At 37.1% G+C, this 12,554-nt stretch overlaps 1 protein-coding gene across 2 annotated transcripts in view; it reads left to right on the top strand.

Annotated features, from left to right (window-relative positions):
* pde4ba (phosphodiesterase 4B, cAMP-specific a) overlaps positions 1-12,554 on the top strand; it is a 185,517-nt gene that overhangs the window by 5,656 nt on the left and 167,307 nt on the right. For both annotated transcript variants that reach the window (XR_013296391.1, XM_077583694.1), the window contains exon 2: positions 10,892-10,986. Coding sequence is in view for 1 of the 2 variants with exons in the window: in XM_077583694.1 (XP_077439820.1) it covers positions 10,945-10,986 (42 nt within the window). In the remaining variant the exon portion in view is untranslated. The remainder of the gene's footprint in view (positions 1-10,891; positions 10,987-12,554) is intronic.

The raw sequence follows: 12,554 nt of genomic DNA, 5'->3' as shown, positions 1-12,554 counted from the left end.
GGAGATATAATGATAAACACTTTCTTGGATTTCAAGGCTTGTAAAGTTTAATAATAGATGCTGTCTTCCCCACACATTGTGTGTGCGTGCATGTGCCGCGTGTGAGTGTGTAATAATGATCCTATTGATCTCTTGTGGTTCATATTATTTATTAGCACTTGTGGGTCAGCCAAGTATCACAATGCATTAGTTAATAGAAACGATGCGATTTATACACATTCATATGACATTCTATCTTTTACCACAAATCACACTTTAAGGGCATCCTTTATTGGCTTCTGCAAATTGTAAATATACAAATAGTAGCAAAAAAAAAAATTCCTGTAAAAGTTACCATCATCCAAAGATTTTTTACAGTCATCAAGACCACTATCTTTCTGGCACTCAATGTGTTCTGGGCATTTCTTTAAACAAAGCAGAGGTGAAAATGAGAGGATTAAAACAAGATTCTTTAGTTACAAGTGTTTTGGCTTTCCTAGTCTGCTTCAACCTGGTGACAACTACAATCCCCAGTGCATTATTTTCCAGTGTACAGTATAATTATACTCAACTGATTTCCATCAAGTAATAGTTTTAAACAGAGAAACTCAGGACAAATGTCAGAAAAATGAGAAAACGGACTCATCTTGATTTTCATGCAGGTGCAAGCCTCACTTAGCATGTTTGCAGATTGTGCTGTGCCACGCTGAGTGTACCGGCGGTTTTTCGTTTTCTTTGAAAAAACCCTGGCGCACCTGACAATTTGGTGGCTAAAAGTAGACTCAATTTGACACCTGCTGAAAGCAGGTCTAAGTTGTGGCGCAGGTGGTGTAACACGATTTTGGTGAATTTGTCAGATTTTGCACTCCGGGCACACGTGTGGTGGATGTCATTGTAGTGTATTTTATTCATAAATAAAACAACAGCGTACATCCCTCTAAATTATTGTAGAAATCAATTCATTGAATGCGCCTTCCTGGGTGGAGTTTGAATGTTCTCCCCGTGCTTGCGTGGGTTTTCTCCGGGTACTCCGGTTTCCTCCCACATTCCAAAAGACATGCATGGCAGGTTAATTGAACACTCCAAATTGTCCATAGGTGTGATTGTGAGTATGGTTGTTCGTCTCTGTGTGCCCTGTGATTGGCTGGCAACCAGTTCAGGGTGTACCCCGCCTACTGCCCGAAGCCAGCTGGGATAGGCTCCAGCACCCCCGCGACCCTTGTGAGGAAAAGCGGTCAAGAAAATGGATGGATGGATGGATGGAATTCATTGAATGCATTATTGTTGTTATTATTGTTATCATCTTTAATATCTTTTTAAAGTCACCCCCATAGCCAGATGTAATATTTCCTTAAATGAAATATAAAATAATTATGGATTCCGATTTAAGCTAAACTACAACCATTTAATAATGGAAGATGAATTGACATGGTTCATGGATCTAAATTTAAATGGCCTTAATATGGTACAATTAAAACTGTCATCAGGTAAGCCATAAAGATTTTTAATATAGCATTCAATCGGAATTCAGTTCATCTCAATTCTATTCTAAAGGATTTAGCCCGGCTGTTGTTTCTTTATTGGATGATAATGTCTGTGCATTTCCTCTTAGCTCTGGGCAGATCGCCCAGCGGTAATTTTGTCTGCTTAATATTCCAAATCCCACTCTTGACACAGGGCATGGCAACAGCCAGATATTCTTATGCGTTTTGCATAAATGAAGGCTCGCTTTGAAGCCTTGTACAATATTGTGTGTGTGTGCGTGCGTGCATGCATGCGTGTGTATGCCCAGTAGTGTATGTGTGTGTGTCAGTTATTGTGAAGAGGTTCTGTTCTCTGAAGTAGTAGAGTGGTTTAGTTATGTATGAAAACAAATCACATTGCACTTACAAGTATATTGTATGAGTCCATTGGCTTGGCTCATGTATTTATTGTTTGACAAATGCATGTTTTCATTTATTTTCAATTTCTGACAATGCAATGACCAAAGGCTCTAATCCTGAAGATGCAAAACAAATACATTTTTTGAAATAAATCTTGCTCTTGTTTTTTTACAAAAGCTGAAATTAACTGAACTAGGGGGGGAAAAATACAGTCTACGAATATTGAAGCACAAACAACATGATGTGATTGTCAAAGAAAACAATCCATTTTCCCTGGCCGCTGTAGCTATAGTACAGTAATAAGAAGAGAGAAACAGGTGAGAAATTAAAGCAAAATGTGTGGATAGTTAAAAGGCTTTTTAGTTTCATTACTCGCACATTTCAGTGACAGAAACTCTCTATGCTTCACATTTTCATCAACTGTTGCATGAAATTATAAGTATTGTTAAGTATTATTGTAAAACATATTCTGCATATATGCTGTTTGCATGGCTTGGCTTGATGGATGACTCTTCGTACCTGGAAATGTAATTTTTGTTGTGAAAGCTCACATGCATTTGGTCGAGAGTCAGGCCTGAAGTGTTGTGTGATGACGCATGTGCATATTGAGTATTTATTCAAATGTAACCAGAAATGTGAGGTAAACTGAACTGACTCTAAGTATTTCACAGCTTTTGAATACACTTTACTTAAAAATATATATATTTTAAATTGACCTGATTAAAGTGACTGCAAATTGTTACCCTGCATTTATTAGGTGGATAGAAATGACATAGTTTACTTTTTTTTTCTTCTTCTGGGCAACACTTGTTATTACTGATATAAAATAGGTAGTGTAAGTATAATTTACCCTTTATTGTATTATTCCTTTACTGCCTACAAAGATCATGTAAATTTGACACGATTTTCATGGGTTATATTTACTGTTCTCCAAAATCGTATTTTACAGTGCGCACACTCACATCAACACAACGCTACCCTATAATTATGTTCAATCGCGAGTTTAATATCTTAAAAAATGGCAAATTTATTACACTGATTAAAATGTTTCGAACATGGTGCCAGCACCAGCTGTGCACATCAAAGTCTGCAGTCATGCTGAGCACCCGACTGTCCAAAAAAGCCATAATACTTCACAAAAGCAAATGCCTGTGTTATGTAATCTTCCCAAACTTCTTATTCAAAGGTCTTAGAGCCGTGAGTGATGCAATACATAAAACAATGAGCTGACTGACCTTGTGCATTAGGCGGATATTAAGCTACATGGAAACTTACTTCCTTGGCTGACGAGCTTCCTTCTTCAACGAAGCATTACAGCGATCAATTTTACTATTTACTATTTTCTTTTTTTTTTTTTTTTTTTTATTATTATTTTTTTTTTAGGTAAAACACAGTTCCCCTGCTTTTATTGAACAAATTAACAAATCGCGCTAGCAAGCACAAGCATAGTAAGTGTATGGAAGTAATGCTATCACAACAATGGCTACATTTGTGCTTTTTTGCCCGTGCTGTAACAAAAGATAATGCAGAAGAGTTATGGAACTAAGAAAAATAAAATCTTTTAAGTCTTGATTTTTTTCTTTGATTCATTACAGCAAGGTTCTACCTAGATCTGATCTAAACAAATGAAAAGCACTTTTCCTTGAGTTACATGACCTGAACTGTATTGTGGAAATGAGTCAAACATCAATGAAGTCATCACTGACCAAACAAGACTTGTCATAACGGTTGCTTAATTTAAACATCGAAATGGTCAGCAATCCATGAGCAAGATCAAGTTATATCTGCATGTTGGACAGCATCCTCCTCCAGATGGCTCTGCCTTTCCTTGAAGAAGCTCCTCTGTTCATTGATGGCTTTTTGCAGAAGGGAAATGTTTACACCATCTACACAGTTGAGCACACGTGCACAGACCCTCATGTCAACCCCTTCAACTGTTTCTATTTCACCCAGTACTACATACTGGGCTCCAATTATGGGATTAAATGGTTCCACAAACGAGGTATTGACGATAACATGGTAATCTTTGGAAACATGCTGAGTTGTTAGTGAAGCCTGGGACTTGTCCGGTTCATAACGGGTGAGTCTGCCAAAAGTTCGCACAGACTCTCCGTCCTGCAACACTCCAGACTTCACTTCCCACGGGAAATAATACACCGCAGTAGCGGGAAGCATAGCTAATGTAGATGATAGGGGACGGCGTGCAAAATTCGGGTTACGCGGTAAACGAATAATCCCCCTACAGCTACTGTGGACAAGTTGAGGCGAAGGCTAACCTGACAAGATTTTACTATTTACTATTTTCACTCATTGTCTAAAATGATATACAAAAGTCAAGAATTATCTGTCATACAATTATTACACACTGTAATTATGACTGTAATAAGTTGATAATCGACTACGGTGCAGACTTTTTGGGTGAAGTCGTCATAAACCGAGGACCCACTTTAATAACAAAATCCACAACAATTTAACAAACTGATAAGAACTGCAAAGGGAATTTTTCATTTATCAAATGTGGTTAAGTTTTTGTGTGTTAGCACAACAAATGTCATTGTTCACGTTTATGCTGTGTATTCATCCAACTGTCACTGCATAATCGTCACTGGGCTTTTGAAGTGGATTTTTAACTTGTCTGATGGATTGAACAATTGCTTGGTCATGCCTGAAGCAATGCAGGATAAGTGGAGTTGACAATTGATGGAGAGACAGATTTATTTGTAAGTGAATACATTTAGTATAGCAAAACTTAATTTTAAACGGCATGGATTAAGAAGCAGCAGCTTGATGGTTGTTTCAAATGTAGGTTGATCACATGCACATAATCCTTTGCTAACTATGCAGGCTTCGTGTGAAAATGGCATGCAGAAATGCTTATCTCGAGAAAGGGTGCGCATGATGGAGAGACAAATGTATGTTTGTGTTACATGGGAACGCAAGCTTCAATATGAATGTGTAAAATGAGTACAATTAACAAAATTCTAGTACAGTATACCGGTATGTCAAATCCATCCATCTATTGTCTTTACTGCTTATCCTCATCAGGGTCCTGCTATACATTTGCGTATGTGCCAGTGATTATAATCTACTGATGATAATTCTGTTAGCTAACTGTTATCTGCGCTAACACTTCAGCTCTGCTTACATTTTGGTTTTGCTAAACTGTCTAGTCAGCGTGGGGATAGCATTAGCTCAACAGGGACTGCCTCCCAAAATTCTGAACAACTTGTTCACATAGATGTGTTTGGGGTTATATGCAGGTCACCAAAGATTTACTTGGGTGTACAGGCATGGCAAAAGACCTGTGCATGCTTAACCGATGTCTTATGCTTTCAATCAGGTGAATGAAGTTTAGTATGCTGGGCTAATCTGCCTGCGCCTTGATCAAGTCCACCAAAATCACATTACACCACAACTTAGGCCTGTGTTTAACTGGTCTAAATTGTCTACTTTTTGTCACCAAATTGTCAGGTGCGCACGTAATAAAAAAAATCCCTTGGTCCACCGGAACACCCAGCAAGCGCAACGCGGGCTGCCAAATTCCAAAACATGGTAAACTGAACAAAAAAAATGAAGACGTGCCGTTTTTTTACGCCAAGCACACGTGTGCCTGTTTACCAAAATAGGGCTCTGAAGCTTACTGCAATGGGTGACCAGTGAATTGGATAGTGTATGAGAAGAGTGGGTGCTGCTCTTGCCCTTGATGAGAAGAAAATGAACAGATTGTGTAGCTGTACATTCAGGTTAGCAGTTATAGTACAGCATATTAGCCTCATCTAAATGTGACCTTATTAAATGCCATGATCTGTTGAAAGATTCATATAAATGCTTTGTTCATGCTATTCATACCCTCTGGTGTTTTGTGTGCTAAATGCATGATAATTTACACTTTATTAAACACTCTTTGAAATATGTTAAGTATTCAAATTTCAACGTAATAAATGTATTGGAGTGCTTTACAGACACATTTTTATTCTGATTATAACATTCAAACAAATGTAGACTACTAGTAAGTAAAAAAAAAATGTGGCCACACTTTTGACTGGTTCCGTATATCCATATATGTCATTACATGTCATTTTTGTTTTCCATTGTCATCATAATTTTAAAATTGTGTTTAATGCCAGAGAATGGGCTTCATATTGTAAATGTATATATTAGTGTTGTATCCTGAAATTGTAGCCTATGGGCTGCAGATCTCTTGATTAAGAACAGTAGAGCGGCAAAGGGTAAGCATATAGAATGCATGAACGGCTTCTCTGTATGGCTAGTGACATTTTCATTTATGGATTAGTTCATGCTAAAGTCCCAAGCAGTACACAAGATTCCCGGCTGTCGAAGCTCAATGGAAAATATCACTTGTGACATTTTGGAAATAATTTACTGAACATGAAATTTGACATGATAACTCTTGTCTAGAACTACAAATGATGTATTTCATAGAGATATCAGTCAGTCAAATGCAACTGCTTGTTACGTGCATAATATCACCATGAGTACCCATTATTATTATTCCTCATAGTTTTGTGTGTTTTTTAATGTCATGTCTTGATAAAAATTTGTGTCTTTTATATTATTTGTGTCATTAAGTGAACAATAGTAGTGTGTAAAGTCTTTATTAAAAGTAGCAGCAAGGACAGGGACAGTTATAAAATTGTTGTGGTGGGGTTATATCTGACAATTTCTAAGATAGACGACACAGCATTTTCAAAAGTTAAAATTAATTGGAAAATGAAATTAAGATATGCATTGTTTAAAGTTTAAAAGTTTAAAGTTTTGATCTTTTTTTTTTGTAACAGACTTACGGCCGAAAAATAAATGAAATGCTATGCTTTCACAAATGATAACAGTTTGTGATATGATGAATTTAAAAAAAATCCAATGCATTTACGTAGCCAATGCATGTCACGGGTTGCGAGTTATTGAGGCGGTGATGGCAAAAAGGTCGACCCAAGTGCAGGGAAGCAGGGAGGGATATATTTATTTTCCAAATATAAAAAAAACAAGAGCAAACAAAGTATGTGGAATCAAAATTCTTCACCTTCTCAAAATATTAGTCTTGGCCATTTTTTTCCCACGTATATTGCCGATATAAAGCAAAAAAAAAAAAAGTATTTTGTGGGAGGGCTCCTGCCAATTGGTGTTGGCATTGATGTCTGTGTAGCCACTAGAGAACAGGAAATGCACAAATTCAGCTATTTTGTTGAGATTGTTGAATTGTCAAAGAAAATCAATGTCAAACATGGACCAAATAGCTAAAATAGAAAATAATTTCTAATCAGTATTAGTTTAACCCCCCCCCCCTTTTTTTTAAGTATAATCTTCAAATGCAGGTGAAGGGACAGTGCAGCACTGCCTCTCCAGCCTGCCATGACACAACAGATGCTGTGGAAGATCCCCTCCCAGATAATGATCATGTTGTCAGTAATTTCCCTAACAGTCTGTAGTGAGACACGCTGTCCCTGAGGTCAAGGCATCATCAATGCCTTCGTCATCTGTGAACTGCTGACTTCGGTCCCATGTGGGTCAAAACTTAATTTTTAGTTAATTTAAAGTTGTTCCTTTAACGCCACAACATTTTTTAACGAGCAATTAAATAACCGCTTCTTACTTGGAAAGCCTGTTTTGGGGGAATTCCAGTCGCAATGCAGAAGACACAAAATTTAGCAGTAATACATTGAATATAATGCATATATTTGTGGGAACTGGGATCAAGTTATATTTTACAATTTTAAAAATGTTCAGAATTTCACCAGTTACTTCATGTTAAAGATTAGATAACTCTTAATATTAAAATGAAAATGCACTGAGCTATCACCAATGTCTTACAAATGCAATTATGCCACATAGTGGCAGAAAAATGACCTCAACACAAATTAATTTCACACTAGTTTTTTTTACAGTACAGTACATCTTTTTAATTTTAACTCCATTTTATGAATTATTATTAAATTACTGTATTAATGACTAATAGATGCAGCCATATTTCTATTAGTTTAGCATTTTTTTCCACTTTTATGTTAACAAGAGTATGAAAACTTCCAAAAATATTTTATTGTACATTTTATTGTACATTTAGAACAGATATAAAAGTCATGCAATTAATTATGATTAAAAAATGTTAATCGCCTGAGACCCCTAATAAATAATAAAGCAAACATAACTATAGCTTACAGTGTTTTCTCCTGAAGAGGGCAACAAAAAAATGATCTAATAACCAATATGTGCTCTGACCTTAAGTTTGGGAACCACTGATGTAGAGTACAACACACCAATGGCAAATCTGTCAATTCCGATGATTTCTGGTTGCATGGCGTTGGGCTGTGAGGCAGTTATCGCCTCATTCTACCACTAGCGGCAAGAGCTCTGGGAAAGTACACAACAATGTTAGAGAGGATGAAAAGAAAGTTATCTGCGGCCAATACATGCAAAACTTTTTATTCTTAAGGTCTGCCATGCAAATTCTCTCTCCTTAACTGGTTGAACTGATTCACAATTGCTTCTAAACTGGACATGTTGATTTTAGGAAAGCATGCTGTTGCAGTGTATTAATCAAATACGCGCACAAAGCACATTTAAAGTCAGACGAGTTGACAACCGAGTCAATAACAAAACACCTACAATCAGCCAGGGGTTCCATTGAGACGCTCAGTCAAATGGATGCTTAGGCGTTATCTTCGCTCCATTAAACTGATTCACAATTTAGTCTCCAATGTTGCATGTGACCTTGTCATGCAACACAGACTGGAGCTGAAATGTGACAGGATGCTTAATACATTTTGCCACTGCCTCTTCCTAATAGGTTTTGCTGTCCAAATTACATACTGTAAAGTGAAGGCAGGCATGATAATTATGTAGCCTTATGGTTTAAGACTACCTGATGGCATTTATAAAGGACACAGAATGTTTGGTGGGAAAAAAGGCAAATTTATTTATTGTGGCTAGTGGTGTAACGTATCACAAAAATCAGTTTGGATCGGATCATGGATTTGACCAACGGATAAGATCTTTTTTTCAGATCAGCAAAAAAAAGAAGAAGATAAATAATACTTTTTCTTCATCTATTTTGTAAAGCACTTTTTCCCATTAAATGAAAAAAAAGAATTCTAATTTAGCCCTTTAGGATTTAGGAACACAACTTTAAGTCAAGTCAAGTCATCTTTATTTATATAGCGCTTTCAAACAGCCTTATAGCTGTCATAAAGTGCAATATGAGGCAGAAACATTCTTATTTTATACATGGTCCATGTGTAAACTAACAAAGTACTAATGGCTTAAAGTTGTGTTCCTAAAATCTAAACGGCTATGTTTGACATTTTGAGTTGAATGTTGTTATTGTTTTAATGGGCAAACATGTTTGATAAAATTAATCAGGACGTTTTTTTTATGTTTTATTTATGTTTTTTTTTTTTTTTTAAGAATTATGAAAAGACCTCAAAGTGCAATTTAAGGCACATGCCCTTCCTTTAAACATGAGAGTGAATTACAAAGTAGCCTTGGTCCATAATATTGAAAAATAATTAAACCAGGTACCAGCTGTCAAACTCACTTACAGCTATCAGCCAGACACTCGTTGGTAATGCTAACTGTTAGCCGCTAGCCACTTACCTCGGAGACTTCTACCGTATCATACAATGAGGGCGTAATTAATTAGCGGTTTCTTAGCATCCTAAATTAGCGATTGAAAATGAGTTTGGGATAGAGTTGTGTTGGTCGCAACTACAATGTCGATCTAAACTACGAGAAAGAAAACCTAAACATCTAAAAGGGAAGTCAAGCTATCCATCACGCCATGACGAGGGCCAACTTCAAAGTAAAAGTTTACTAAGGCTATTTGCATCCCAAACTTTATTTTCAAGTTAGGATTAGTGTGTTACGTTGAGTTTTTTTTCAGCCTCCTTATCATGTCAGAATGGTGTTTATCGTGAATGCGCACTGTTGTTTATTCTATCATCCTATCATCCTATCATGGTTTTTCTCCGGGTAGTCCGGTTTCCTCCCACATTCCAAAGACATGCACGGCAGGTTAATTGAACACTTCAAATTGTCCATAGGTGGGATTGTGAGTGTGGATAGTTGTTCGTCTATGTGTGCCTTGCGATTGGCTGGCAACCAGTTCAGGGTGTACCTGTCCTACTGCCCGAAGCCAGCTGGGATAGGCTCCAGCAACCCCCGCGACCCTTGTGAGGACAAGCGGTTAAGAAAACGGATGGATGGATAATATTTTTTGCAAAAAAATGACTTAGGCAATTATTTTAAGAGGGTGAAGATATGTCCAATTCCTGCTCAACGATGTTGTGAATGTTAGTGTGAAAAGGTTGTCTGTCTATAAATCTTTATGTTGACCAATCCAGGGTTTAGTCTACCTTTCGCCTGAAGTCAGATGGGATTAGCGTCAACTCCCCGTGACACTGAACAAGATGAGATAGAAACGGATGGATGTAATGTATGTTGTGCTACTCTTTCTGTGTCCTGTCCCAACATGACCCTTTACCTCCCTAATATATTATATTCAGGATTGTATCCAATGTCTTTCCATGATCAGGTTTTCAGCTAAAACTGATTTCATCTGTTCGTCATTCATTGAGGAAAAAAAAAACAGATAATGACTGAATCCATTCAGGCTGCTTCAGGTCTCATTAGCATGCTGATTCATTATGTTCTTGAGAGGAGTGATTACAGGGAGAAAAAAATTTAACTAATTTGCCTGTGATTAGAACAGTCATCGGAAATATAGCCAACACCACACATTCATTTCTCTTTTTAGAGCCATTTGCAACAAAATTAGGTTATTGTCATTATTGTCCATTTGTTTTATGTATATATTTTTTTAATATATGTCTCTCTTTAAAATTATCTGTCAATGTGTTTCATTTTAGATACTGAACTCTCTCTCGCAGCTTACTATAGAAAATTCAGTGGGGGAAAAAAATGTTACTTCGCCTATTTTACTTGCTGAAAGAGACTCGCCATGTTATGTTCCGCATAATCTTTCCATGCTGTCCTTAACTGTGTGTTTGTATTTGCAGGTGTGTGCGCGAGGCTGCCTTGGTGGCCAGTGGAGTAGCCTACTCAAGGAAAGATGAGAAAAAGCCGGAGTGTCCTCACAGTGTCTCCTAACAATGTAAGCCATTGGGTCATCGTCATCCAATATCATAAGACCTCAGTGAGGATTCATATTTGAAGTGTATTTACTCCAAAAATACAGTACTGTAGTTCAAGTCAAGCAACGGGGCACTGTGCAAAGTCATTAAAATAAATATGGTGGATGTGTAAAAAGGGTTGGCTCTTCAAGATGAAACACACAAGTGTAAAATAAATAATAAGGATCGAATTAGGGTTATAAACCGTCACAAATGAGAACAGTAAGTACACAAGATTCCAGTAATGATGTGGCGACGTGCGTAAAGCACAAGAGGTGACTTGACAGTATGCTGTAAAGACAAGCAACGCATCGATAACGTGAAAGAACAAAATAATGAGGCAAGCATACGGAGAGCTGAGGTCTACTATTACTGTCTGACAGATGTAAGGATGGGAAGTGACTAGATAAGAGCAGTGTGTGTGTGGAAGAAGAACCAGCAGAAAGAAGCTGGAGCAACCGCAGAGTTCTGAAAAAGGAAGGACAAAAACAGTTTTCAGACCAAACTCTGCCTCGCTCTCCACAACTCATTTCAGTAAATTGGAATGATTGTTATACTTTGCCACTTTCTTAAAATGAATTCAGTTTGAACATTCTTATACACCCTCCCAGTTTTATGAGCCTGTTCATCTCATATAATGTGTTATTTAGAAGCAGAGAGTATTGGATGAGTGATGTGAGGAATAAATTAGATCTTCCTGCTCCGACTCCATCCTATTGGCATCATGACCTGCCCTTGTTTCCTGGCGCTCATCTGCTCCAGCTTCTAAGAGGTAGACTCAAAAAAAGTAGCACCTCTATATTTGTTCTCAGATGCTGGGTTTTCTCAGATGATGGTTGACTTCCAATTTGGCAAGATTTTAACAGCGACTGCCATGGAAAATGGTAGGATTAGCAAACATCTCTTCCATAGTACAGATATTTTATTCATTAAAGGCGAAGACAAGTTAAAAAAAAGTATTTTCAATTATATCCTATGTTATGTTTGTTAAAATGTTAAAAAAAAAAATCAGATTATTCAAATAATAAAAATAAAATAAAGTAAATGACTCGTTAGTTGCAGTCCTAGTAAAATGTTCAAACAATAATACAAGTTGCAACACATGAGGTGATATTTTGTCAGTCTTTCTACTAGGGGTGTGCCAAAAAAATAGATTCTCCTAAGAATCGCGATTCTTATTTAGCACGATTCAGAATCGATTTTAAATGTCCCCAAACCTATTTTATTTAAATGATTTTATACTGTCTTGCCCTTGATTGTGTGTGCCTTTATTCGGAGCGCTGTTCATGTTGTACCCGATTTGGCCACTTAGGGGAAGTGTGGTTCCGCGTGTTCTGATACACATTTAAGTTGTAGCCACATTCGCGAGTTAGAAGGAAAAAGTCAAGATCAAGCATGCCAGTAAAAGTTGTTTTTTTGCAGCGTAGGAAGAGCATATGCTGGTGAGTAATGTTAGGATACTTCTCTGTATACACTCCTGAAGCGTCTTGTATGAATAACCGTTCTTTTGAGTAATCAAAGTCCCACGAGAAGCGTGCTAAGTAGCATT

The sequence above is a fragment of the Vanacampus margaritifer genome, chromosome 13, assembly GCF_051991255.1.
Source record: "Vanacampus margaritifer isolate UIUO_Vmar chromosome 13, RoL_Vmar_1.0, whole genome shotgun sequence".
Classification (NCBI taxonomy): domain Eukaryota; kingdom Metazoa; phylum Chordata; class Actinopteri; order Syngnathiformes; family Syngnathidae; genus Vanacampus; species Vanacampus margaritifer.
The sequence above is the reverse complement of the archived record's forward strand: the minus strand, read 5'-3'. Positions and strand labels throughout refer to the sequence as shown.